Source organism: Tympanuchus pallidicinctus, unplaced genomic scaffold, assembly GCF_026119805.1.
Source record: "Tympanuchus pallidicinctus isolate F22 unplaced genomic scaffold, pur_lepc_1.0 scaffold38, whole genome shotgun sequence".
Classification (NCBI taxonomy): Eukaryota; Metazoa; Chordata; class Aves; order Galliformes; family Phasianidae; genus Tympanuchus; species Tympanuchus pallidicinctus.
Window position 1 is genome coordinate 370,142 of NW_026294756.1, and position 24,518 is coordinate 394,659.

General features: G+C 65.1%; 5 protein-coding genes across 9 annotated transcripts; all 5 read right to left on the minus strand.

The window, feature by feature from the left end:
- Nucleotides 1-762: 762 nt before the first annotated feature.
- Nucleotides 763-2,957, minus strand: LOC128088857 (paramyosin-like). 4 transcript variants are annotated; one of them, XM_052699728.1, is made up of 5 exons: nucleotides 2,553-2,957; nucleotides 1,700-1,796; nucleotides 1,478-1,610; nucleotides 1,325-1,390; nucleotides 763-1,142 (listed from the first exon to the last, which is right to left on the minus strand). In XM_052699728.1, the coding sequence occupies exons 1-5, from the start codon at nucleotides 2,880-2,882 to the stop codon at nucleotides 1,133-1,135; spliced, it is 636 nt and encodes a 211-aa protein (XP_052555688.1). In that variant the 5' UTR covers nucleotides 2,883-2,957; the 3' UTR covers nucleotides 763-1,132. The 4 variants fall into 4 exon arrangements, with proteins under 4 accessions (XP_052555688.1, XP_052555687.1, XP_052555686.1 ...); XM_052699727.1 differs by having other exon boundaries at nucleotides 1,310-1,390; XM_052699726.1 differs by having other exon boundaries at nucleotides 1,301-1,390.
- A 107-nt stretch (nucleotides 2,958-3,064) lies between these two features.
- On the minus strand, nucleotides 3,065-4,277 carry LOC128088858 (uncharacterized). 2 transcript variants are annotated; one of them, XM_052699730.1, is made up of 4 exons: nucleotides 3,821-4,277; nucleotides 3,652-3,748; nucleotides 3,481-3,550; nucleotides 3,065-3,405 (listed from the first exon to the last, which is right to left on the minus strand). In XM_052699730.1, the coding sequence occupies exons 1-4, from the start codon at nucleotides 4,190-4,192 to the stop codon at nucleotides 3,249-3,251; spliced, it is 696 nt and encodes a 231-aa protein (XP_052555690.1). In that variant the 5' UTR covers nucleotides 4,193-4,277; the 3' UTR covers nucleotides 3,065-3,248. The 2 variants fall into 2 exon arrangements, with proteins under 2 accessions (XP_052555690.1, XP_052555689.1); XM_052699729.1 differs by having other exon boundaries at nucleotides 3,065-3,411; nucleotides 3,821-4,274.
- Nucleotides 4,278-8,982: 4,705 nt separating this feature from the next.
- Nucleotides 8,983-15,771, minus strand: CILP2 (cartilage intermediate layer protein 2). Its single transcript, XM_052699810.1, has 9 exons — nucleotides 15,505-15,771; nucleotides 14,352-14,447; nucleotides 13,628-13,900; nucleotides 13,282-13,464; nucleotides 12,578-12,736; nucleotides 12,209-12,469; nucleotides 12,004-12,112; nucleotides 11,775-11,932; nucleotides 8,983-11,674 (listed from the first exon to the last, which is right to left on the minus strand). The coding sequence occupies exons 1-9, from the start codon at nucleotides 15,563-15,565 to the stop codon at nucleotides 9,282-9,284; spliced, it is 3,693 nt and encodes a 1,230-aa protein (XP_052555770.1). The 5' UTR covers nucleotides 15,566-15,771; the 3' UTR covers nucleotides 8,983-9,281.
- A 634-nt stretch (nucleotides 15,772-16,405) lies between these two features.
- Nucleotides 16,406-22,206, minus strand: YJEFN3 (YjeF N-terminal domain containing 3). The gene is made up of 7 exons (XM_052699715.1): nucleotides 22,159-22,206; nucleotides 21,512-21,732; nucleotides 19,209-19,317; nucleotides 17,812-17,922; nucleotides 17,625-17,738; nucleotides 17,089-17,239; nucleotides 16,406-16,617 (listed from the first exon to the last, which is right to left on the minus strand). Exons 1-7 carry the CDS (start codon nucleotides 22,204-22,206, stop codon nucleotides 16,406-16,408), a joined length of 966 nt encoding a protein of 321 aa, XP_052555675.1.
- NDUFA13 (NADH:ubiquinone oxidoreductase subunit A13) lies at nucleotides 22,151-23,264 on the minus strand. Its single transcript, XM_052699746.1, has 5 exons — nucleotides 23,137-23,264; nucleotides 22,960-23,038; nucleotides 22,748-22,819; nucleotides 22,575-22,644; nucleotides 22,151-22,326 (listed from the first exon to the last, which is right to left on the minus strand). Exons 1-5 carry the CDS (start codon nucleotides 23,228-23,230, stop codon nucleotides 22,207-22,209), a joined length of 435 nt encoding a protein of 144 aa, XP_052555706.1. The 5' UTR covers nucleotides 23,231-23,264; the 3' UTR covers nucleotides 22,151-22,206.
- Nucleotides 23,265-24,518: the final 1,254 nt, after the last annotated feature.

The following is a 24,518-nucleotide window of genomic DNA, read 5'->3' on the forward strand; positions in this document are numbered from 1 at the left end:
ACCACATTTCCTTCCTGAGCTGCAAATAACAGTGAGTCACCCCCCGCTCCCCCCCGGCCCCACTCTGGGGGCACCGTCTGGGCTCTGCTGGACCCCGACCTCACTTCTGGTCCCAGAGCCTCCCGTGTCACCGACGGCACCGTTCACCCAATGGGACGCACCTCACCGTCAGCCGATCCTCAGCAGCGCTCTGCATCCATCGAGGTGCTCAGGCATCCCCACGGGACCCCTCCCCCCCCCCTCACCATCTCAGCCCCCTCCCACACACTCTCTGCCTCTTTGTCCCATTTTCCAGACGGCGTCCCGGCTATAATTAATCCTTCCTGTGCCAAGGGCTGGGGCTGCCTTGAGGTTGGACCATAGGAACGGGTCCTGCCCACCCCGATGCACGGCTGGGTGGGGGGCACCGCCGGATTTGGGGCTGTGAACCCCTTCCTGCAGCCCCTCCGTGCCCTCCATGCGTTGGGGGCGGTGGAGGTGATCCCCCCCTGTGGGGCAGGGGGGCCGGATGCCTGTTCTCACCCTGCCCTCTGCACAGGATACCGCTGTGGCAGCGGCAGGAAAATCGGCAGCAACTTTCCTGGAAACTGTCTTTCGTGTGGATCAAAGGAACAGGGAAGAGCTGGGAATCAGTGGCTCATCCCTCCCCCACCCCCACAAGTGGCTCAGCCCCACAGCCAGCAGAGCCCAGTGTTGGTAACCTGCACAGTGCCCCCTAAGCACTGAGCTGGCCAAATTACGTTGAGCAGAAAGGGGTTGAACTTCATGGAGCACTATTCCTGTTTAATCAGTAGATGAACAGAATTAATGATTAATGAACGGCTCTGGCTGGCCTCAGGGCAAGGACTGGTCACCATCGTTTGGCCCCAGCAAGCAAACAGCACCCAAAGCTGCTCAGTGTGTCGTGGGGGGGGGGGGGGGGGGACGACACGAGGGGACGTGGGGAGGATCATTGGTGCTGTGCCCACTCCGCTCTGCTGAGTTCAGAGGGGATGAGCTGCTGCTGTTTTTAGTGCTGGTGGGATTGGGAGAAATGGGCAGCCCCGGTTCCTGCTGCTGTAGGGCTGGTGCCATCCCGTGCGTGGTGTCCATGCTGGCAAAGAGGGGCTGGACAGGAGGGTGCTATGGGGCTTCAGCTCTTCCTGCAAGAAGGAGCGGACAGCACAGAGTGAGACCCCGCAGTGACACAGCAACAAAGGGGTGCAATGGGAATCATGCAGCCACGCTGTGCCAGACGAGCCCCCACCACAGGGTGCCCGCTCCCAAAAGGCACAGGGCTGAAAGGCAGAGCAGCACCCACTGGATGTACCGGGAAGGGGAGCACCTGCACCGTGCCGTGCGGGGCCCCAAGCGCCGCCGCAGCGCGTCCAGCTCAGCTGCACGATCCTTCCTGCAGGCAGAGCACAGCAGGGTCAGGTCATTAATGAACCCAGGGTTGGGATGGGGATGGAGGCAACCCTGGGGCTGGGATCCTCACAGCGTGGCCTCGAGCTCCCGCTGCCGCTCCTCGCATCGCTCCCTGTGTGCCCTCAGCGCTCTCTGCTGCTCCGCCATCTCCTCCAGTCTCTGCTGCAGCCCCAGCGCCAGCTCTGCGCCCTGAGCCAGCTCCTCTGCAGGGCGAAGGGACGCCCTGAGCTGGGTGCACGGCAGGGTGACACCCGTGTGGGTTTGGGGTTTGGGGCTGGGTGGACAGACGCACCTTGCTGTGCTGTGTTCCTGCGGGACAGCTCAGCCCTGTCACGCCGCAGCCCCTGCACCTCATCCTGCAGCGCCGTGATGTTGGCTTCCAGCTTGGCCTGGGGACACCGTGGCATGGAGATGGGGCACAGCCTGCTCCTGGCTCGCTGTCATCCTCCCTGGTGTCCCCAGAGCCGTCCCTGTGTTCTTGACTTTGTGTCCCGTTATCACACGGGGAAGGTTTCTCCAAGGGTTTAGGGCATGGATTTGGGGGAAAAAATCACAGTGAAGGGCCGGCTGGTGCCTGGTCTTGGTGAGGACGCACATGGAGACACAGAGGGTTTGCAACTCACTGAGGCACTGCAGAGCCCCCTGCCCAGCCATGCGCTCCTCGAGGGGCCAGGCGCTCCTGCTGGACACCAGCAGATCCCGCTGGGACCCCGCAGTCGGCGCCAGCCCCGAACGCCAGAACGTTTCCAGCCCCTCTGGGCCATTGTCCGGCCGGATGGGGGGGAGAGGTGGGCCCCTCTTCCTCTGGCCGCAGCGCAGGGCCGAGCCCTTTCCCAGCAGCTAAAAATACCCCCAAGGAGAGGAGCTCCACACCAGCCTGCAGCCTCCACTGCTGCTTTGGGATGCAGTAATTATACGTGTGTGCAGCAGCTCAGTTTGGGCACTGCTAAGAATAGCCATCCCAAGCTGGGCACAGGGAACCGGACAGCAGCTTTCCATACCCCAGTGGGGGCTGAGGCTCCCCGGCAACCAAACCACCCTGGAAACAGAGCATCCTCACGGACCCTTTTGCAGCCCAGCATCGCTCTCCTCAAGTACACAACCCCACAGCAGGGAAACAATGCCCAGGGACCCCACACACCTACCGCCTGCACCCGGCAGGACCGCAGGCTGGAGCTGAGCTTCTCTCCATCCTTGCGCACTCGGCTGAGCTCCCGGCGCAGCGCATCCTCCTCCCTCCGTCTCTCATCAGCCACGTGCTGCAGTCGGTCGAGCTCCATCTCCAGCTGTGCCACTCGCAGTTCCAGCGCACGGCTCTCGTTGGCCGCCCGCTCCTGGCAGCCCCGCAGCTTCCCCAGTGCCTCTGAGCGCCACAGCAGCACCGCCACCGCCGCCGTCACCGCCGCCACCAGCAGCACCAGCAGCGTGCACAGCCCCATTGCCTTCAGCGTGGCTCTGGGCACTGCAGGGTCCATGCTGGGGACGTGGGACAGTGCCCACAATGTGCCCTGCTGCTCCAGGCGGTGGTTTCTCTCCGGTCACAGCCCATGGTGGCGTGGTTTGTGTTGTGCGTGGGAGGATGCTCAGCCCCTGGACAAAGCCAGGCTGCGGGGCTGTGCTGTCTGCCACCCCAAAGGACACTGGAGCAGCAGAACGCTTTGGATTTGCATGAAGTTTTACTGGAAATCGGCTTAGACCCACCGAACCGTGTGGCACCGCTGTCCCCCCAAATGTGCCTTGTCCCATCTCACCCCTTGGCCAGCAGTTGGCAAACCATCTCCCCCTGGTTTCTCCATGGCCCCACACACCGACAGGGGCCACCCGGGTCTGTGTCGCTGTGCTCAGTGCAGCCACTTTGCAGTGAGCAGCGTCACAAAGAGGCTCAGGGCCATGGCTGCACCGGAGGGCATCGCTGTGCTCCCACTGGAACTGCTGCTCCATAAGTCCCAGATCTGTGCTGACAGCCTGTAGATCTGCTCCTGGATCTGCTCCTGCAAGCTGCTCCTCGGGGGACAACAGGGATCAGCGACAGAGCGCAGGGATGGGGTCGCAGTGGGGGAGCACAGATCTCACCTGTGCTTCTGCACCTCCTCCAACTGCGCCTTCTGCTGTGCCCCCTCCTCCTGGAGCGCCCTGCTGTCCTCTGCAGGAGGTGATGGGGGTCAGGGTGACCCATGGATGGGGTGCATGGTGCCAAGAAGGCCCACTGTGCCCAGGTGTCACGGACGGTGCCCCAGTGCTCACCTTGCAGTTGCTTGATCACAGCCTCCTGCTTCTCCTTATGCTGCTGCAGCTGGGAGATCTGCTGCCCCAACTCCATGACGAACTTCTGCATGTTATCCTGAGCACAGGGACAGGACACAGCTCAGCAAACCCCACACCCAGGGGTCCCCGTCCCGCACCCCACACTCACCAATTGACTCCTGCAGTCATCCCACTTCTTGAGCATCTCAGCGAGGGACGGGTTGGTGATATCCACCATGGTGGTGAGAGTCTGGTTGGTGGCAAGCAACGCTTGCTCCAATGCAGCCACCTGCACCCGCAGCTGCTGCTGCATCCCCAGCAGCCGTGTCAGCCCCTCCAAACCGGCCACCTTCCCTGTTCCCATCCCCAGCCCTGTTTCTTGCTCGGGTTTGGTGGCCACCAGCCACATATAGGAGGGCAGGGCTGCAGCCAGCAGCACCACAGCCAGCAGCGCGACCACCAGCCCATAGACCTTCCAGTCTCGCCTGGGTTTAGGGTGGCAGTTTTCACTGTAGTCCAACATACTTCCCTGCACAGCCATTGCTCCCTGCACCGGGCTGGGAGGGTTTCTCACCCAGAGAAGCTGTGAGCTGAACCCAAACTCTGTTAGTTTTGTTTCTCAGATAATGGTATTTTCCCAGCAAACCACGCAATTGGTTCAAGGGCAGCAGCAGGGGGGGCGGTGGGGGACGAGGGGGAGGTCAGTGTCCTTCCCAGGGACAGCAGGACTGGATGGCATTGGCTCATCCCATAGTGCTGACCTGTTCCCTGTCTGGGGCTGTTCCACCTCCACGTCCTTGGGGTTGGAGGCAGAGCTGAGAGCTGCAGGGAGTCCCTGAGAGTGGGAGTGGGGCAGAGCATTCCCAAGGGGAAGAGGACAGAGGGATGAGGAGAAATCTGATGTGCAGCTTTTGGGGTTTGAAAAAGCCATGTGGGTTCCTTGAGGTATGGGGTGTGCTGGAATAGGGCTATGGGTAGCTGAGTAATCAGGGCATGGAGCAATTAAGATGTGGGGCAATGGGGGTGTTGGCTGCTCAGGGTTGGATGGTGGATACGGGTGTGGGATAAGGGATGCTGGATATGGGATCTGCCCCGTGGGATGTAGATGTGCCATGTTGGGTGGTTGGATCTGGGCTATAGGATGGGAGACGTTAGATGTGGGGTGAGGATGGGCACTATGGGATGTTGGATATGGGAGTAATGCCATAATGCAATGGAAGGCAGAGCAATGACAGCAAAGCAGGGAGGTCCCAGACCCCACCAAGTGAGGGCTTGCTCAGATGCAACAACCCTGAGCACAGAAATAAAGGAAAAAAGGCTGCTTACCTTCAGAAGGCCTCAGGCATGCAGGAAGAACTCCTCACCTTCACTGCCAACCCATAAATGAGGGCTGGGAAGGGGTGGATCCTGGTTCCACCCTTTCTGGTCACTCAGGTGCACTGGATTGCATTGAATTGCGTGCACCTGCGCTCCCCTGGGCTGGCCCTGCCTTCCGACCAGGTGCTCCATCACTGCTTCAAGCTGTGCTATGGCATTTATGCTACCACGGGTTATTGGGTATGGGATGAGGGGCAGAGAGTGTGAGATGTGCCGTGTGGGATGCAGATAAACCACGGGGGGGTGTGAGGATGGGGGCTACGGGATGCGCGGTGCGGATTGTGAGGCGGTGGCTGTGAGATCCTGGATATGGGAGAAGGGATGTGGGATTTTGGGACGTGGGTTAATGGCCGTGGCGGTGATGGGCCAACAGTTGGACTCCACGTGGGGTGGTGGAGGGACGTGAGTCGCCTCTCAGTGCCCTTCCATTGGCAGCCAGCAGCCCTATGGATGCTCTGCCTCCGACCCCCCCCCCCCCTTCCCGCAACCCTCAGTTCATGTTTTTAATGCCTCTGGTTCATCTGAGAAAAACACCAAAACAACTGAAAAAAGAAAAAGAAAAAAAAAAAAAGAGAGAAAAAAAAAGCCAAACCGTGGCACTGAGATGAAAAACACACAACTATGTACCAAACTTTGAGCTCTGAGTCAGATTTCTGCCATCTGGAGGAGCGAAGGGCTCTGGCAGAGCGCTGAGCTGTCGGCACAAGGGCCCTCAATGCGATGCCGCTGTTATTTATGGGATCCTGAAGGTGAGCGGAGGCCAAAGGTTTCAAAAATAGCCCAAGAATGGGGATGGATGTGTTTTCCAGCAGCGGCCCGTAGGGAGCAGTGGGAGATGGGGGCATAACGCCTCACACCGGTCTGAAAAGTGACTGCAGGCAGAATGCGGCCCCAGAGGGCCGTTCTGGGGGTGGGGATGCGTTTCAGGTCGGGATCAATCCAAGGTTTTCTCGCCTTGCATTCACGGCCACGTTTTGGATCGCGATCCCCCCTTGCTTTTCACCCAAACCCGGGGTCGATGTACCGGGGGGCACGGGGGGCTGTGGCCGTGCCCGACTTTATGGATGGGCCACGAGGGCTGCCCTCCCCGCTGCTCACCGCGTGTTTTCCTCCTGCTCCGGCAACGCCGCGTCTCTTGGCCAGACGGACAGGAATTCTGCAGCAGGAGCTGCCACGGGTGGGGACGGAGCTGGCACCTCCCGTGTCCCATATTGACACCCCCCCCCCCCGATGGATGCTGAGCTGCGAGGCAGGAGAGCCCTCTGTGCCCCCCCCCACAAGGGTCATCACCCCCATAAGGACCGAGTGTGGCGCAGGGAGAGGAGCTGCTGGGATCATTTGGGGCTGCAAAGAGTGCAGCGTGGGGGGAGGAGGGGACGCAAGGAGCTGCGCCCCCCCCGGGAGCAGCGAGGGGCCGAGCGCAGCGTACAGCGTCTGCTGTTCCCTGCTGCTTTCATCCCTTGCCTGTGTGTTCCCTCGCAGCCTGGAACGTGGCTTTCTCTCCTATTTCGGGCTGGAGTTTTGGCCGCCGCCTTTTGTTATTTCAGTTTAGGCGCTCTCATTATATTTTCCATTATTTAAAAGAAAGGGGGGGGGGGGGGGGGGGAAGAAAGAAAGAAAGAAAAACCACCAAACCCAGAAGCGAGAGAGCCGCTTCCCAAGTCGCATTCCAGCCCACGGCTCTGCTCAGCACAACCTCTGCTCACTGCCAGCACCGGGACGTGCTTGGGGGGGCACCCATGGGTGCTGCACCCGGCGGGGTGGGGGGCTGAGCAGCACCGGCGTCCCCCAGACAAGAGCGGCTCTGTGCCACATCCCCTCCATCCCCATCCTCCCAACAATAGGGCACTTCTGACTCCAAAACCATTGCTGTGCAGCAAAGCCCCCCCCCAAAAGCCCCCCCCGCCCGGTCCCTCTCCATCAGTGGATGCAGCCTGCCCACCCCCCAAGACCCCGGCGCCCCCCGGTGGTTTTGGCTGCGTGCTCTCTGCTCAGGAGGCCCAGAACGGCTCCATGCTGCAGCGGTGGTCCTCAGCTGCTCTCTGCTTCACACCGCAGCGATGCGTTCTGCATCGGGAAGGGCGGGGGGGGGGGGGGGGGGGGGGTTATTTTGGTAGCCCCGGGGTGGGCAGAGGGTGCGGTGCGGGTGCAGCCGGGTGTGAGGGCACGAAGGGATCCCGGGAGGGTTTGGCCGCAGCCCCCAGCCCGGCCCTGACACCGGGCGGGATTCCAGCCCACGGGAACGCGGGGTTGGGCCGCACACCCAGCACGGACCTCCCGTGCCCGGCCCTCTATGACGGTGGGGGGGAAGCCCCGAGCGTCTCCCCTCGGCCCCCTCCCGATCCGCAGAGCCGGGAGGAGCTCGGGAGCGGTGCGGGGAATGGAGCAGCGCAGGTGGTGCGGAGGAGCATTCAGGAGCCCCCGCAGCCCCCGCTCGCAGGAGGACGTTTGTCCCGCAGCCTTCAGGCTCGGACCTGCTGATGGAATCGCCACGAGCCACCAAGCATCTTTTTTTTCTTTTGCCGTTTTTCATCCCCTTTCGTCAGAAATCGCAGCGGGAGCGCTTTCCTTCGGCCCCCCGACCGAGCAGAGCAGACGGCGGAGAGCAAACCCACCCGCAGGCGCTTCGTCCGCATCCCACAGCGGCAACTCCCATCTCCCCCCCATCTGGCTGAGGGGACGTGGCGCTGAAAGCCCCCCCGGGGTGGGCAGTGCAGGGGACGGGGTTCACATCTCGGCGGTTAAGGGGAAGAACGCGGGGTCGGAGCGCTCCCCCCTCAGCAGCATCCGACGCGTCCGCGGCATTTCCCCTCCGGGGGGAGCGGCGGGGCCGGGTTTTGGCTGCCGAAGCGCCCAGGGGTGGTTTTGGCACAGCAACCTCCCCCCCTCCCCACGTCCCCCCGGGTGCTCCGTCCCCTTTGATCTCGCCAGCGGTAGCATCCAGCGGCAGGAGGAAAAAATGCTTCTGCGGGGCCAAAGCGTGTTTTAAAAGGGAAACATTGTCCCGAGAGCAGGAGGGGATGTTTTGGCCCCGCGGAAGAAGCTGTTCCATTACAGCATCCCCCGGGCGGGGCGGGGGGCGCGGGGCTGCTGTCCGCCAAGGGGTCCACGTGCTGGGGGACACCCGCACGATCCACACCCCCCCCCCGCCGCATCCTGCACGCCGCCTGACCCCGTGCCAGCGATTCCCCGGCACATCGTGGCCGGGTGCTGTGGAGACGGGGCTGCCACGTCCCCCGGCTGTGGGGCCGGTCGGTTCCTCCCCGCCCCCCCGCGCTGCGAGGCCGCCAGCAGCCTGCAAAGCTGCTTTGCTTACCAAGGCAAACAGCAGCCGCCGTGCTGCTATGGTGCGGGGAGACGCGGGGCCAACCCTACTTGGGGACAGAGATGGGATGGGACCCCCGGCCCATTTTGGGCACGGCGGGGAGGGGGGTGCCGGGGATGTCCACGCTCTCCGTTTTGCCCCCCAGCTCTGGGCACCCCCCAAAGGAATCCCAGCAGCCACTCGGGTGTAAACACAACCGTATATTTTGTAATAAATAATGTACAATCCTTCAGTCCTGCCCTCGCCCCCGTGCGCTGCCCGGCCCTCCTGGGAGGGGGAGTGGGGGGGGTCGGAAGAAGCGATTTTGGTTTCTCTTGGGAAAATGGAATCTGGGGCTCAACACGTGCCCGAGGTCAAACATGGGGGTAGGGGGGGCTGGGCTGGGTGCAGGAGCAGCGCAGTGCTGGGGGAGGGGAAGGCTGTGGGGGCTGAGCTCGGCGCCCCCGGCACGCTGCCCGCACCCAGGCAGGTGCAGGAGAGAGAAGAGGGCTTTTCAAGCAAACCTTTGTTTTTTTTCCCCAAAGAAACCCCACATTTCCTCACCCACCCCAGCGGCTGCAGCACCCAGCCACCACTGAGGCTGCCCTCGGCTCCCACGATGGCACACGGGACCCCATCCCCATCGATCCCTTTCCCCTGTTTGCATTCACCCCCGCGGATTTTCTCTTTATTTTTAAATAACCCCCGAAGGGCCACGTCCTGTGGCCGGGGGGAGCACCACGAGCTGCCCCGCGCGGGGCTGGGGGCGAGGGCAGGGCACAGCACCGGGGGTCGGGGGGCATCTCCCTGCCTTCCCCTTGGAAAACGTCCCTGGGCAGGGGGACCATCCCCTTGCCTCTCAGCTTCCCCCCCATCCCACCTCCGTCGGTCGTTATAAATGAGCACGGGTAAAAGCAAGGGGGAGGAGCGGGATGCGGCGCCGCGCCGCTCACTGCTGCGCCCGGACGCGGCCCATTCTCCTCCGGCCGCCGGGGCTCCGGGGGGTGGGCGCGGGGCTCAGGGCTCGCACGCCGGAGGCGAAGTCCAGCACTTCGGGGGGAGCCCGGCGCAGCTCCCCGGCGCCCATCTCACGCCGGATCTCATCCAGCGCTTCGGCCGGCGACGTCAGCAGGCGCTGGAAGAAGCTCTCGCGTCCCGCCGGCCGCTCCTGGCAGGTGAAGGTGACGGCCGTGCCCGCGTCCGACTTCATCTCCCGCGAGAAACCGTCCGACGTGCCATCAAAGCAGCGGCCGATGGCGATCTCTTTGGCCAGGCGCGGGTTCTGGTCCGTCACCGTGTAGATGCCGTAGTTGTGCCCCAGCGGGTCGACCGGCGCCAGCATGGTGAAGGCGGCCGTGTTGTTATTGTCGGCCACGGGAGGGTGCCGCGCCAGGTAGTCCCGCAGGAGCCCGTTGACGGCCGTGCGGCGGCAGCTGCCCTGCGGGATGACGGACACCAAGGTGCGATCCACCAGGCTCTGATCGTACAGCATCCCGCTGCACTTGAACTCCAGGCAGGCTCCCGAGCTGCCGTCCCGCATGGCGTCCCGCACGCTGCGGGCGTCGCGCAGCCCGTACAGCTGCCCCAACGTGCGCGGATGGCTGCCGCCCTCGTTGCGCGAGCGCACCATGTACTCCTGCGGCCCTTCGAGGCGCACTTTGATGAAGCAGGCGCGGAACTCCTGAGGGTTGGGCCACCAGGACAGGTAGTCGCCGGTCCAGGAGGTGAGGTCGCTCTCCTTGAAGGGCACCACGTTGTATTCGTACTTGTCCACTTCCACGCGGTAGAAGCGGAAGTGGTTGGCGCTGACCGGCGCCTCCTCGCACTCCCTGAGGCTGCGGTAGGGGTAGATGGGCCCGTTGGTCTCGTCGATGTTGTTGGGGTCGGGTTTGGCCACGTTGACCTGGAAGGCCGTCTTCTTGATGTCGGGGTCGTCGTGGTCCAGCCGGCGGTAGCCCAACTTGTTCAGGTAGGGCTGGGACACTCCGACGGCGTTGGGGTTGAGCTTGGGGCTGGAGGGCACGGCCTCGAGCTCCTCGCCGCCCAGCGTGGCTGTGATGTACGCCGTGTAGGCGTCGGGGCGGCGGGCGTCGCAGAAGGCGGGCAGGCAGGCGCCGTTGGGGCCCGTGACCACGCTGTCGAAGCGGCCCCAAGCCCGCGGGTTGGCAGGGAAGCCGGGCTGGGGCTCCAGGTTGATGAGGCTGATGACCACCCCCTCCAGCTGCTCATAGGGGTTGAACTTCTCGTTGCTGTAGGCCCTGACCTTGACGAAGCAACGGCGGTCCTCCGGCACGTCCAGATTGAAGAGCCGCCTCTCGCGGATCTCCATGTTCCCCACGAGGAAAGTCCGCTCCTCCCTCCTCCCGCGCCGCTCCTTGGTCGGGCGGAGGACGCCCTCCTCCTCCCACAGCCCAGTCTCGGGGTTCAGGGACCACAGCTTCATCTTCTGCAGGTGCTCCGCCATCCAGATCTGCCCCGCGTCCATCCGCACCTCCACCGGCCCCGTCTGCAGCGCCGTGCCCGAGTCCCCATCCCGAAAGTCCACGGCAAACATGCCGTAGGTGCGCAGGGGCACGATCTCCCCATCGGCATTGGCAAAGCTGAGGTCGCTGGAGGCGGCGCGCGCCGTGGCCACGTCCCTGGGATCCAGGAAGGTGACGCTGGCTTTGACGGTGCCCTTGAAGACCTCCCCAGAGGGGCGGAGGAAGGCTCCGGCGGGGATGACGAGCTCAGCAATGGGCTCCTGGCCACTCGCCTCACCCAGCGGTATGGCATTGAGCTGCCCAGCATCCAGCTCCACCGCCTCCTTCTTCCGCATCATCTTCACCTCCTGGTAGACCGCGCCGCCGCGCCTGTCGAAGGGCAGCACCTTGACGGCCTCCAGCAGGCGCTGCTGCCGGTCCACGAAGCGCGCCACCAGGCGCTGCGTGTCGGGAGGCACCTCGATGGTGAAGGAGCCCTGGAATCCGGTGAAGCCGATCTTCTTCTTCCCCAGGAAGATCTGCCCAAAGCGCAGCGGCTCTCCGGTGTCGGCTGCAGTCACCCGTCCCTGCACCAGGACGCGGGGCTGCGCGCAGGGCCCGCAGCCACACTTGACCACCACCTTGATGGGAAGGACGGACCCACGGCAGCGGATCTCCCGCGTCTCCATGCGCCGCACCCCGCAGCAGCGCCGCGCTCCCGCCCCGCACCGCTGCCCGTCAGCTGGGCTGCCAGCACACGGCGTGGATGGGCAGTGCCCCACGTCGTAGTAGCGGGACCCGCCGGCATCCTGCTGGCACTCAGCGGGCAGCTCGACCAGGCTGGGCTCTGGTGCTGCTTTGCAGCTCTGCTGGCCCTGGGCTGGGGGAGAGGGCAGAGAGGGGTTAAGGTCCCTATTCCATAGACATCCTGTGCTGCCAGCACCGTGCTCCTGCCCCACGTAGACCCCATCCCCGCTCACCCAGCACGGTGAGCTGTGCCGGCACAGATCGGATGGCTCCGGCCTCGGAGCTGGCCTTGCAGTGATAGCTGCCTGCCTGCTCCGGTGTCAGCGCCTGCAGCACCAGGCGGCTGCTGTAGCGGTGTGCTGTCCTGTCCAGCAGTGTCCCGTTGTGGTACCTGCAGGGAAGGGATGCGGTGAGTGGGGATGCAGCGGGTCCTCCTCGCCCCCTCTGCCCACACCCGCTCACCAGTAGTACTTCTTGGGCACGGGTGTCCCCGAGGCTTTGCAGCAGAAGGTCACCTCCTGCCCGGCCACCCGCACCTTCGGCGTGGGGTGCAGCACCATGTAGGGCTTCTCTGCAGGGGAAGGACCGGAGGGTGCAGCTGTGAAGCCCTCCCTGCTCCCCTCATCCCTCCATGGCACATCCATGGGGCGCAGTGCTCAGTGCTCACCCAACTTCTGCAGCACGATGTGTGCCACCAACAGCCCGGTGCCATTGGACACCACGGGTGCCAGTCCTGGAGCAAAACCATCACGGTGGGCGCTGACGTTTGCACCGATGTTCACACACAGCCCAGTCACACGAAATGCCCCACGCGTGTCACTGCGTGCCAGCAGCGCAGGTGGGCGTCCCTCCAGATAGACACGGGCACCGGGCAGCGCTGCACCAGCGGCGGAGACGACAGCGCCCTGCAGGGTGTGCTCGGGGCAGGCTGCGGGACGGCACGGCGCTGAGAGCTCACGGCCACCGGCACCAGCGGGGCCAAGCCGGGGTTGGAGGGGGACAGGATTCAGCATCTCTGCGTCCCCAGGGCAGGTACCTGGGCAGGGCGTGGGGGGACACTGCTGCACCTCGGAGGGGTGTCCGGCGCACAGCAGCTTCCGGGCGTTCTGGCAGCTCCGCCGGCGGACGCGCGTCCCGGTGCTGCCGCAGCTGCGGGAACAGGAACCCCACGCGCCCCACTCCGTCCACATCGGCTCTGCAGGGAGACGGCGAGGCGTCGGGCAGCAGCACCGCCCATGGGAGATGGGATGGGAGATGCAGGCAAGAGGGGGTCCCCACCCCACGAGGCCCCGTGCGGCTGCCGTGCCCCGTGCAGCCCCCGGCTCGGCCCCCCAACCCCCAGCCCGGCCCCCCGGCCCCTGCCAAGCTATTTTTATAAGCGCAGCCTCTGTGATTGCCATTAAGCCGACGATGTGCGGGCGGAGGCGCTGCGCCCGGGGCGTGCCGCGTGGGCTCGGGGGCGGCCGCTGCACGGACGCGGCCCCGCAGGACGGCCCGTGACCCATCGTGGGGCTCGGAGCCGGCGGGAGTGGGGGGGAGGAGGGTGCAGAGGAGCGCAGAACCTTCACCAGCAGAGCCAGAACGGGAGACCGCAGCCCAGCGCCGACATTCCTGCGGCCGGGGAAGGGCCGCCGATTGGCTCCGCCGCCGTCTCCTCCATCTCTTTAGGAACAGGAGGCGGCAGGTGGAGCCGTGGGAGTGGGGTCGGATCCGTGCGTGGGGAGAGGGGGGTGTCCGTACCTGGGCAGGGCCCGGTGCTGCACGGCCGCCGCTCCACCGCCTTGCCCCTGCATTTGAGCTCCTTCAGCGCGGTCACCACCTGCGCGTTGACGCAGCGGCGCCGGCGGCTCTGGGTCCCGCTGCTCCCGCAGGCGCTCCGCGAGCAGGGGCTCCAGGAGGACCAGTGAGACCAGTAGATGTGCTCTGGGGGGGGCAGAGGGGGTGACTGAGGGGGGCAGGTTCATGGGAACCCCTCGCCCCGGGACCGACTCCCCAGCAGCACTTCTCCCTCGGGTTGGTGCCGTCCGAGGGCGATGGGCTCGGATCCCCCCCCCGAGGTGCCGTCGGGGCCGGGGTCGGCACTCACCCAGCGGGCAGAGGAAGCGGATGTGGTAGTTGGAGCAGGTCTTGCCCTGCGGCTGCTCCTTGTTGACGCACCGAAAGCCCTTCTTGGGGCTGAAATGCACCACCTCGCCCACGTCCTGGGGCAGCTCCCACTCGGTGGTGCGCGCCTGGATGGCAACCGGCCGCGCGCAGACGCGTCCGCGGTAGTAGAAGCGGATGGCATCCAGGCTCTCGTAGTCGCCGTCCCCCCCGGGGTGGTCGATGTTGAACCACGACGTCCATTCAGCCCCTCCGCCTGTATGGAGCCCCCCGTGAGCGCACAACCCCCGTCCCTGAGCGTACCGATGTGGCCTCGGGTGCCACCGGGGGTGGGGAAGGGGCAGGGACATCCCGGTACGGCTCCGTGGGGACAAATGGGGGCTGCAAGGGAAAGGATGAGCAGACACAAGCAGCGGGCGCTGTGACACGGGGAGCCTGGGGGGTAGCTTCGCATCCCTACTGCAAGGGGGCAGTGCCATGGAAAAGCGTGATGTCCCCGGGGGGAGGGGGTGGCATGGGGGGCACTGCACTGCGCAGCCCCTTTGGGTGCTATGAGTAGAAGTGTCCCTGCACTGCCCTGGCTGTGGGTCCCCCATGCTGCGGTGTCCCCAGTGGCACGGTGTCCCCAATGGTTTGGTGTCCCCTGGATCCCCATGGTGTGGTGCCCCACACGGACTCAGGGACTGCTCTGTGGTTCTGTGTCGTACCTGCTGTGTTCAGGTCGAGCTCCTCTGGGCTGGGAGCTTTCCAGGGTTTCCCCAGTGCATCGTTCTTGCCGGGCTCCAAGTCGTTCTCCAGTGACTCTGCTGAGGGCATAGGGTGAGAGTCCCCAACAGTGGCTCACCCCATCGCCAGGGCTGTCACTGAGCCACAGACACCGACGTTGTGGTGTAAATCACATCTTTCTCCAGGCACGGGGCAGGTGGGGAGCATAGGGAAGGGTTTGGTGACAGTGGAGCAGAGGCTGCATGCTGGAAATGCTGCCCCAGGGTGACGCAGGGCGTTGAGCTGCCTCACTGAGGCCACGGCATGATCAACCCCCAGCAACCAGAGCAGACACGGCAGGAAATTGGGCTGGAGCACTGCAGCCTGGGGCTGGGTGAGCAGGAAAGCGGGTGGCACGGTGGGGATTCAGTGCCCGAGTCCCCCCCGCAAGGGGTCAGCTCAGGACATCCCCTCTTGCAGCAGCTGGGTGCAGTAATTGGGATTTCAGCCACGCAATGGGCACCGAGCGGCGGGATGGACAAACGGATCCCCAGAGAGGAGCTGGGATGTGCGGGGCTGTGCGGGGATTTCTGCGGGACGGTGACCAAAGGGGAGAACCGATGGACCCAGAGCAGCCCGGGGAGGTCTGCAGTGAGCTGATAAGCGTGCCCCGCGGGTGGCTGTCACCCCAGACAGGACGTGGCCCCCAGGACCATGAGCACACGGTGGGCACCCCCCCGCGAGGAGCATCCCTGTGCCGGCTGCAGCGCCACCCCGTCCCCATCCCCTGGGGACACGGCAGAGCCTGGTGGCAGAGCGCAGCGGGGACTGCAGCCCCTCGTCCTGCTGGGTGGGTGGATTTTCCCCCAGGTTCTGTCCTTGGCAGGGGGGCACATCCCCGGCTCCCTCGGGGAGGACGAAGCGCCCCGATGGGGGCAGCACAGCCCTAAGCATCGCCGACACATCCCGCTCGCAGGAGGGACGTTCCCAGCGGCTGTCTGACATCTGGCCCCGGCAAACATCTGGCGAGCCCCGGGGGCTGCCGTCCTTCCCACCAACGCCACCCCCAACCCCCGGCCCTGCGCCGCACCACGCAGGAAGGGCTTTCCCAGCCGCGTCCCTGGGATGCTGCTACAAAGGCTGAGGTCTCCTTACCTGCTGCCCCGGTGCAGCAAAAGGCGGCGAGAGCCAGGAGGGCCGGCAGCAGCCGCTCCATTGCTGCCCACGCACCGCTCCACCCGCGACTGCGAGCGCGGCCGCCTCGCAGGTCTATATAGGAGGGCTTTCCCCCTCGCGCCAGCAGACAGCAGAAATCGGATCCTGGCACTCAGGGCCGTCAGCTCCGCCGCGTTTGGCCCCGTGTCAGCAGGGAAGCGGGAAGGAGCCCTCAGCCCTCCCCGTGAGCCTGCAGCGCGCTGCCACGCGCCGCTCCAACCCGGGAAACTTGAGGGCTTGTTTTGCAAAGCTGCTAAAATTGGATGCACTTGGGAATGCAGTTGGGAGGGAAGGGGAAAAAAAGATGAAAAAGGCCCTTCCTCTGAGCTCATGCGGTCAGGGTCGGGGTGCCAGCGCTCCCTGGCACTGCTGTGCGTGGGCACGGCCGGTGGGTGCCCATGCTGTGACCTGGGCCACGTGTGCAGCTGTCAGCTGAGACTGTGAGCAACTCACTGCACCCGTGGCCCCCGGCACCCCCCAGGGTAGGAGGGGAACAGCCAGCAAAAGGCAGAGAGGAGGCATCGCCCCAGACTGTGGCCCCGTCCCCAGGTCCCTCTGTTCCCCACACTCAGGCTCCCAGAACTGGGATTTCTGGGGTCACCCAAACCCCGCATCATTCTGGGGCTGCGGACGCTTCCTCCCCATCAGCTGGCACAGGTAGAAGCAGCCCCAGCTCTGCCTCATCGCCATCCTCACCGTTAATCAAAACCTGGGGTTGTTTAGCCCTGTACCAAAGGGCTGCACCCCAAGCGGTGCCACACCGTGGGGACAACGCATCACGGGTACCAACGGGACCCACAGAGCCCCCCCATGCAGACACCGAGCCAGCCATCCCAGCACTTTATTGAGGGGCACTCAGGGCCACCACGCACTCGGTGCCCGGGTACTCAGGAAGGTTGAGCTCAAACTTCTTCTGCACGTCGTAGGGCACGAAGCGGCCGGCCACGAAGTGCTGACGGCCCAGGAAGCGGCGGGCGCACAGCTTGGGGGCCATCAGGGACACCAGCACGTCAGGGCTGATCCCACCACTGCTGCCCGCCTCCACGTCCCACCCTGCAATGGCACAGAGATGTGGGGAGGGGATCAGATGTGGGCAGGGGGTGGCGAGGTACGGGGATGGGGCTGGTGGGGTCCCCGTGGCACCCATAAGCACTGCTGCCCTGCAGCGCCCCGGCTGCGTCCTGGCACGGTGTGAGGTTGTGCTCGGTGGGAATTCACCAGCAGCTGTGCCCAGGGCTTCTGTTTGCTCCTCCGGCAGCAGGGGAGGAGTGGGGGGGTGATGGCAATTCCAGGCCTGGCCACCAGACACCCGGGTGTTTGCAAATTACATCATGTCTCAGTTCGGGGAGTTGGTTATTTGTTGGAGATGCCCTAAATGCATCCTCAGCCGTCAGCAGCACTCAGAGTGAACCACAGGGACGCTGCCGAGCCGGGGGTTGTGGGGGTCCCAAAGCTTCCCCCACCCCTCCTACACTGGGGATGATGCCTTTCCTAGGGGAAAAACTACCCTGGGGGTCCCCATACCTGAGGGCACGTCCAGGCTGACAATGGGGATGCGGACGTGTTTTAGGGTGGCAAGGATGCCAGCACAAGGCCCCCTGCCCTCACCCAGCTCCGCTTCAGCCCCCAGCACCGCATCCACCACCGCGTTGTAGGCATCGTTGATCAGCTGCACCTGGAGGGGGGGGGGGACACGATGGGCAGGTGGGGGGTCCCCAAGCTCCCCAGACCCCCATCCACCCACACACCCACCCAACCACAGAGCATGGAAACGCTGCCCATGGGGGCAGCCCTTTTCCAGCTGAACGGGATGCGCGCAGCGATTGCCAAAGTTCCCCCCACCAGGCAAAGGGAGGGGGATGCAGCGCGGCCAGGACAGCGATTTGAGGTCACATTCCTCCTCCGAGGGAATCCAACACTTCCAACAACAACAGCAGCCCCAGAGCTGTGGGCAGGGCCAGCAGCGAGCGTGGATCTCACCCCCCGTGGATGCTGGGGGAGATCAGCATCCTCGTAACACCCCAAAGTGCATCAGTGGGGACTGTGGGTGGGGGGCTCACCTCGGTGGGGAGGTACGAGAGGAAGGGGATGTCCATCTTCTCACACTGAGTGGTGAAGTCCCGGTACAGGGGGTCCAGGGAACGTTTGGGGTAGAAGATGGTGGGCTCATAGTCCTGCACAGCAGAGCAGTGTTGGACCCACGGAGGAGAAGGAGGAGGAGGAGGAGGGGGAGGAAGAGGTACCTACAAAGACGCGCAGGTGCCGTGCGCACACCAGCCCGATGGCCCCATTCTGCTCAGGGCCGCACACCACCAGCACTGTGGGCTGCTTCCGTGGCAGGGATGGCAGCGGGAAGGCCTGGGAGAGAGGAGCGGGGCGTCACCGCATCCCCCAGCCCTGGGGCGACAGGGGAAGGGGCCTGGGGGGAACCGCGGTGGGGATGCGATGCTGGGCGGCAACAGGTGAAAGGTGGGATGAGGCCAGTGCCTACAACGGGACGGCGGCGCCCATTATGGGATGGGGAAGGTGCCTGCTGTGGTTCAGGGCTCGTACCCACAGTGGGACAGGGCCGGTGCCCACAGCGGGTCGGGGCTCCCCGCCAGCCTGCTGGGAGGCGGCCGCGCTCCACATACCAGCAGCCGGCGAAGGGAGGCTCTGTTTATCCATTGACAGATTTTTTCCTGCTCACGCAGCCTGGCTCCTGCTTCCATCCAAACCTCGGAGCCCCGCGAGGCACCGCCAGTCCGCAGCCGCTGGACAGACCCCGCTCACCCAGCCCTGGCCCTGCTGCAGCGCTTGGCTGCGGCCCCGGAGCTGCGCTTCCAGCTGCCGTGTGGCTCCCAGGAATGCGCCGGGGGGAGCCCAGGGAGGGGACGATGCTGGGGGTATTGCATGGTTTGGGTCAGTGGGAGCTGTTCCCGTGTGGCTCCCAGCCCCACAAGGAGGTGGAGGAGGAAGAGGAGGAGGAGGAGGAGGAGGGTGCTCCCACTTATGGGGATGCTGCAATGTGGGGCCGCGCCAGCCTTGCCGACCACAGGATGCGTCGAAGATCCAACACCCAAATACTTCTGCTGCTTCAACAAAGTTCTGTGCCCTGAAAGAAGGGGAGGGCAGAGAGCAGCCCAGACACCTCGAATGGAAAAGCTGAGCCGGGAGCGGAGCTTGCTGCCCTCATGAAGCACAAAGCTGCCCTTGATGCTGCACCTTCACTCAGCCACGCTGCCCTGAGCATCACTGCCTCCGCTTCCTCACCCCTACACTGAGCAGTGCCAATGCCAGGCACCCGGGGAAGGGCTCAACTTCCCTTGCGGGGGACATAAGGGCCCAGTTGAGCCCAATTCACTGCAGGGAAAAGTGTTAACAGGATTGCAAAAAGCAATGGCAAAAAGTAATGGAGAAGCTGCAGCCCTGGGAATGGTGGGGATGGGGAGAGCAGCGCTGTCTGCTGGGTTCTGTCCCCTCCCTGGGGCTGTGGCTGTTCCCTGGTTCTGGGGCGAAACCAAGGCTGGGAAAACAAGGGATGGGATGGGATGGGATGGGATGGGATGGGATGGGATGGGATGGGATGGGATGGGGGTGGCAGAGCAGCCAGCAGTGAAGCCCCCCCTCACAAAGGGGGTCCTCAGCCCCACCGTCTGCCTCACCTTGGTGACGGCCACGGCGCAGGCGTGTCCCCAGATCTCGATCAGCTGCTGCCGCCCGAAGCGATAATCCTCCAGCAGCTCCTTCTCCATGGCCTCCGCCTCCGCCTTGCTGTGGGGCAGCGCGCAGCCGTGAGACCCCAGCAAAACCCCCTCCATCCCCAGCCAAGCAGGGCACCGCGGCAGGGACATCACCACCATTTTGGGGCAGGGGCTGCTCGTGGTTTGAGGGGGAGTTGGGGCAGGATGAGCAAAGGCGGCGCGGGGCTCAGGCACGCGCAGCACGGGGTCGCGGTCGCCTTTCGTGCGAGGCACGGCCCTGGCAGCAGCCCCAGGCTGAACGATCAGGCTGTTATATAAAGCTGAACAATGCTGCGGTTGTTCATCCGCTGCCGAGCCCGGGAGCTGGCAGGGCCGGGAGCTTCGGAATTGGACAATAATTGCTCACATCTGTTGGCTCACCTGCGCCGCGGATGGGAACAACATGTGCCGTTTCCAATCCGCTGCCGTTGCTTTTGTTATTGAAGGGACGGGGAAATTTGAGCCCTAGGAGAACCGACATCGGCTCCGGAGCTGTGGGGTGAGGTCCCACGGAGTGGCAGCACCTGTGGGTGCTGTGGGATGGGGGAACCCGGAGCTGTGGGGTGCGCAGTGGGTCTGCAATGGGACCGGAGCGCTGACGTTGGGTGCGTGCGTCACCCACACCTCGAGTGGTCACAGATTTGGGAGGGGACATCGGTGTGGTGCAGCCACCCCTGGGAGCTGGATGGGGACAGGAGGGGGTCCTGCTGGGCATGTGGTGCCAGGGACCTCATGTCACCCAGGCTGACCCCACAGACCTTACAGCCACCCCCTGGATGTCTGACAAAACCCCATAGACCCTACAGGTGTGACAGACCATGGCCATTCTGCCAGACCCCATAGACCCTGCAGACCCCATCTCCATCCACCCTCACAGACCCCATTGACCCACGCCCCCAGGGTGCTGGTTGACCCCACAGATACACAGCCCCCCAGATTCCCTCAGACCCCACAAGCTCTCAGTGCCCCGTCCGTCCTGTCCAACCCTCAACACTTCCCATCCCATCCCATCCCATCTCATCCCATCCCATCTCGTCCCCAATCCTTTGGTGCCCTCTAGTGAGCCCCAACCCGGCCCCAGCCCCACAGCGCGGGGCTGCGGGCAAACTGGGGGGCACAGGGACAGACCCAGCCCCGGGGTCCCCCCTCCCCCCCCCGCGTTGGCAGCAGCAGCCCCCGCGGGTTGGCCCCACCGCAGCTGTGTTGGCGCTCACTGAACAGAAGGCGAAGTTCTGACAAAAATCCGCGCTTTGGATCCAGGGGAGAACATTACCCGTAATTGCTGCTGGCAAAGCGTCCTGGGCCCCGGCCCAGGCTCGGTCCCGATGTTTTGGCATCGTCCCCCGGGGGGGGGGGACACGAGGGGCTCCGTGTCCCTGGCAGCCCCGCACTCACGTCCCCTCCAGCTGCGGACTTTTCGCTCCGCGTTCGCCACAGGACCGGGGGCAGCGCGGGGCTCAGGTGCTGCTCCGATCCCGGCTGGGAACCGGCAGAGCCCAGCACGGCCCGGGGTAACTCGGCCCTGGTGCCTCCCGCTGGGACCGGGGCTGGCGGCGGCCAGGACCCCACCGAAGAAGGGAGAGGTGCGAACGGACGAGAGCAGCCCCAGGCGTCACCTCCTGCCCACACTCCCCTCTCCGGGACCCCCCCGGAGCCTTGGGGAAGGGGCCGAGCCCCACAGGGCATCAGCTGCACCCTGGGGCTCTGCTCCCCTCATCTTCCTCCCTCTCCGTGTCCCGCATTGATACCTCAGCTCCACGTGCACCTCCACCCCGCTTCGCATTCCTCTCCCACCCCACTGCGGAACCCCCCTCTGCCCGCACTCCCCACCCCGAGGCTGCTGATGCCGGAGCCGTCCCCGCCGCAGCCATGGAGACCCGGGATGCGGTTGCTTTGGCAACAGCGGCTATTTGGGTACCAGCCCCCTCCGCCCCCGCGGCTCTCGGGGCTGGGGAGTGAGGAGCCGGGCTGGGACCGCCCCGGGGACACGCGTGAGGGCTCCGCGTCCCCACCCGGAGAGGAGCAGCGCGGGGTTCGCTCCCGTCGCCGGGACCCAGAGACCCTCCAGCACCGCCCGGTGGGTCCGGAGCATCAGAGTCCCCCCGGATCCCTTTCACATCCCGCAGGACCACGCTGGGCAGGACCGGACACGAGGTGCTGGATGTGGGCACAGCGGGATCCCCGCAGCCTCTCCAGGGGCTCCCGAGGGGCGGTGCGGGGCTCACCTGAGGTATCGCGGGGGCTCCCGGGAAGGACCGGGACCGGAGCTCATGATGGGCACCGACCGGGACGGGAAGAGCGGGATGAGCCCTGCGGGAGCAGTGGCAGCGATGGTCCCTACAGCGCTTTGCGGTGCCGCCCGGTGGGAGGCGGCTCTGGCTGCCCCCGCCCCAGCCGGGTTCCCCCCCGCCACTCTCGTCCCCCGCGGGCGGTGCTGCCGGGAGGGCTGCAGAGAAACCCCGCAGGCATTGTGGAAGCGCCAGGGATGCCCGAGCCCTCCCAGGACACGGCGCCTTCCCTCTTCCAAGCACCAGAACCCAGCGGGATTTCAGCCCCGCTCCCTGCAGACGCTGCACGAGGGCTGCCCTCAAAGTCCTTGGGACCTCCAAACCCCAACAATCGCGACGCCGAGGGACCCATTCCCACTGTGACTGCAGGCACTCAGCCCCGCTGGGCACTTGGGCAGCCTCTCACAGCCCTTCCCCTGCTCCCACCACCGCCGCCAGCAGCCCCAGCAACAAAGACAGGGGCAGCACCACAATCCCACCCCACACAGCTCTGCTGCAGCCTCGTGATGCTGCCGGGCAGGGAGCGCCCCACCAGGTTTCCGACCAGAGAGAAAGGAGTGGAGCACACACAGCTCGCCGGGTACCCGCACAGGTTTAATGCTGAGCCCCCCGCAGCCCCGTGGGGCCGCCATTCAGACGTAGTACTGCAGCCCAAACTTCTCGTTGTCCATCTCGGCAGACGGGCGCAGGTAGTAGAGCTCATCCACCGTCGGGGGCACCCAGCGGTCGGTGTGGAACAGGGACTCGCCAACCTGGGGGGGCAGAGAGCACTGGAGGGGACACACGGGGACGGCCGAGGGGCTCAGTTCAGGGCTGAGATCGTGTGAGGAGGAAAATGGGCGCCCCCCACCACAGCTCCAGCAGCAAAGCACCCGCACCCACCCATAACAGATGCTCCCAAGGGACTCCCAGACCCACGGGTGAACCCCCTGCCCCTCAATGTGCGTCCTACAGCACGGAGCCCAGCAGGACGCACACCCTCAGTGCCCCGAGCCCAAACCTTCCAACCGGGAACGTCCTTCATGATCTTGGCCTCCTCATCCAGGTTCTGCCGCATGAGGCGCAGGGTTCTGCAAGAGGAGGATCCGTGCTGCCGGCGGGTTCCTCACACTACAGCCGTGCCTCCCCCCCCCCCCCCCCAATGGGCCGAGCCCCGCGCTGCCCCCTCCGTACCTGCGGTCCGACTCTGCCTGCAGCAGCGGCAACAGCGCGATGCGCGCCTCCAGCTCCTCGATCAGCAGCCGCCTGCGGGGGGAGGCGGTCAGGGGGAGAGAGGGATGGGGGGAATTGGGAGCGATGTCCCGGGTAGGGGAAGGGAGCGCGAGGTGAGAGCGAGGGGAGGACCGGGAAAGGCCCGAAGGAAGCGGGAGGGGCCCGCGGTGCACCTGCGCTCCCGGTTCCACTTGATGATGGTGTAGTAGCCCAGCAGGAGGCTGCCGACACCGAGCGCGAAGAGGCTGTAACCTGCGGGCGGGGCGTTAGGAGCACCGGGAGCAGCGCGAGCACCGGCAGCACCGCGCCCGGCCGCCCCCACAGGGTTTCCCGGTGCCCCCCTCCCCAACCTGAGAGGCCGCGGCGCGGGAGGTGCCGCTTGTAATCGATGGGGCCGTAACCGCCCGGCGGCGGCATGTCCTGCTTCACCTTCGGCGCCGCCATCCCGGCAGCCGCGCTACAGCACTTCCGCCGAGCGCTACGTCACTTCCGCCGCCCTCACCGGAAGCGCTCTGTAGTGGGAGCGCTGCGCGAGAGCGCCCCCACCCCACGGACCTCCCGCCGAGCGCGGCGGCCTTAAAGGGGAAACGGCACCGAGGAGTCGGTGGGCCCCACCCGGTGCGGAGCGCGCAGCTGAACGCTCGGGTAAATTTCCGTATGTGCCGAAATGTGCGCGCACGAGCACGCGCGCAGCAAAATGCGTGCCAGAGAGCGCGCACGCAGGTGCGCGCACGGAAAGCGCTCAAAGCTCAGCACCCCCGACCCCCTTCCCCCCACCCCCGGGCGGCCGCGCTGCAGATCGAGGTCACCCCCAAGCCCCCGCCCCCTTAAACCCTAATCGCACCCTAATCCCGCGGCGGCCGTTAATGAGCGCAGATGGCGGCGGAGGTGGGGGGGGTGAAGGGGGAGCGGCGCTGGGTGCGGGGTCTCAGAGCGCTGTGCTGAGACGGAGCCCGAGAAGCGGGGTTTTGGAGGATTGGAGCGGAGGGAGCAGCGCTGGGAGCCGCACGTTGGTATTCACAACCGCGGATATTGAAGTTATCCCAAAGGAATGGAAAGAAATCGCTGCTCCGTAACTTCGCCGCTGTGCGATTGGAGCAGCGCCGGCCGGCCGTTACAAACGCCGCACAACAGTGGGGCTGCGCTCCTGCTCGGCGTGGGCTTCGTTTGCCGGGGGTTTTGCTGCTGTGCCCGCCCTGCTGAGCGCTGTGCTCGGGGATGCGGTGCTCCCAAAGCCTCGGCTCTGCCCGCTCTGTGACGCCAAACGGGGTTGGTTGTTCCCGCTGTCACCAAACCGCTTCCCTCCCCGTTGTCCCGCGCACTGAGCGGGGTCCGTTGGTCTGTGCAGAACGATGGGAGCTCAGACATGGAGTGCGATGGAAGGGCTGAGACCATCTGCAGCTTTTCAGTTCTGTTTGTGAAAATCCACACCGGTTCCATCTCCTCCCCATCCTCCATTGTGGGTTTGGGAGAAGCGACTGCACTCCTCGGGGGGAGGAGTGGGCAGTGATGGAGATCTACACAGCACCTGCAATCCACCACCATCATCGCCGTCATCATCAGCACCACAACACTGCCATCACTGACAGCATCACCATTGTCGTCACCAGCGCCATCCCCACCATCATCACTGACACCTCCATGACCACCACCATCGTTGACACCACCACAACCACCGCTGCCATCACCACCATCAACACTGCAACCACAACCACCATTGACATCATCACCA

Coding starts and splice junctions, on each gene's coding strand:
- NDUFA13 (XM_052699746.1), bottom strand. CDS start 23,230: ATGGCGGCGCCGAAGGTGAAGCAGGACATGCCGCCGCCGGGCGGTTAC. Junction 22,820..22,959: donor AAGTGGAACCGGGAGCGCAG/GTGCACCGCGGG, acceptor CTCCCCCCGCAG/GCGGCTGCTGATCGAGGAGC. Junction 22,327..22,574: donor AGGACGTTCCCGGTTGGAAG/GTTTGGGCTCGG, acceptor CTGCCCCCCCAG/GTTGGCGAGTCCCTGTTCCA.
- LOC128088857 (XM_052699725.1), bottom strand. CDS start 2,882: ATGGACCCTGCAGTGCCCAGAGCCACGCTGAAGGCAATGGGGCTGTGC. Junction 1,611..1,699: donor CAGGAACACAGCACAGCAAG/GTGCGTCTGTCC, acceptor TTCGCCCTGCAG/AGGAGCTGGCTCAGGGCGCA. Junction 1,391..1,477: donor CGGGAGCTCGAGGCCACGCT/GTGAGGATCCCA, acceptor CTCTGCCTGCAG/GAAGGATCGTGCAGCTGAGC.
- CILP2 (XM_052699810.1), bottom strand. CDS start 15,565: ATGGAGCGGCTGCTGCCGGCCCTCCTGGCTCTCGCCGCCTTTTGCTGC. Junction 14,448..15,504: donor TTGCTGCACCGGGGCAGCAG/GTAAGGAGACCT, acceptor TGCCCTCAGCAG/AGTCACTGGAGAACGACTTG. Junction 11,675..11,774: donor GGCACAGCTCACCGTGCTGG/GTGAGCGGGGAT, acceptor CCTCTCCCCCAG/CCCAGGGCCAGCAGAGCTGC.
- YJEFN3 (XM_052699715.1), bottom strand. CDS start 22,206: ATGGCGGCCCCACGGGGCTGCGGGGGGCTCAGCATTAAACCTGTGCGG. Junction 19,318..21,511: donor GAGCCCCCGCGATACCTCAG/GTGAGCCCCGCA, acceptor GCTGCCCCACAG/CAAGGCGGAGGCGGAGGCCA. Junction 17,739..17,811: donor CACGGCACCTGCGCGTCTTT/GTAGGTACCTCT, acceptor TCTGCTGTGCAG/GACTATGAGCCCACCATCTT.
- LOC128088858 (XM_052699729.1), bottom strand. CDS start 4,192: ATGGCTGTGCAGGGAAGTATGTTGGACTACAGTGAAAACTGCCACCCT. Junction 3,749..3,820: donor ATGACTGCAGGAGTCAATTG/GTGAGTGTGGGG, acceptor CCCTGTGCTCAG/GATAACATGCAGAAGTTCGT. Junction 3,412..3,480: donor GAGGAGGTGCAGAAGCACAG/GTGAGATCTGTG, acceptor TTGTCCCCCGAG/GAGCAGCTTGCAGGAGCAGA.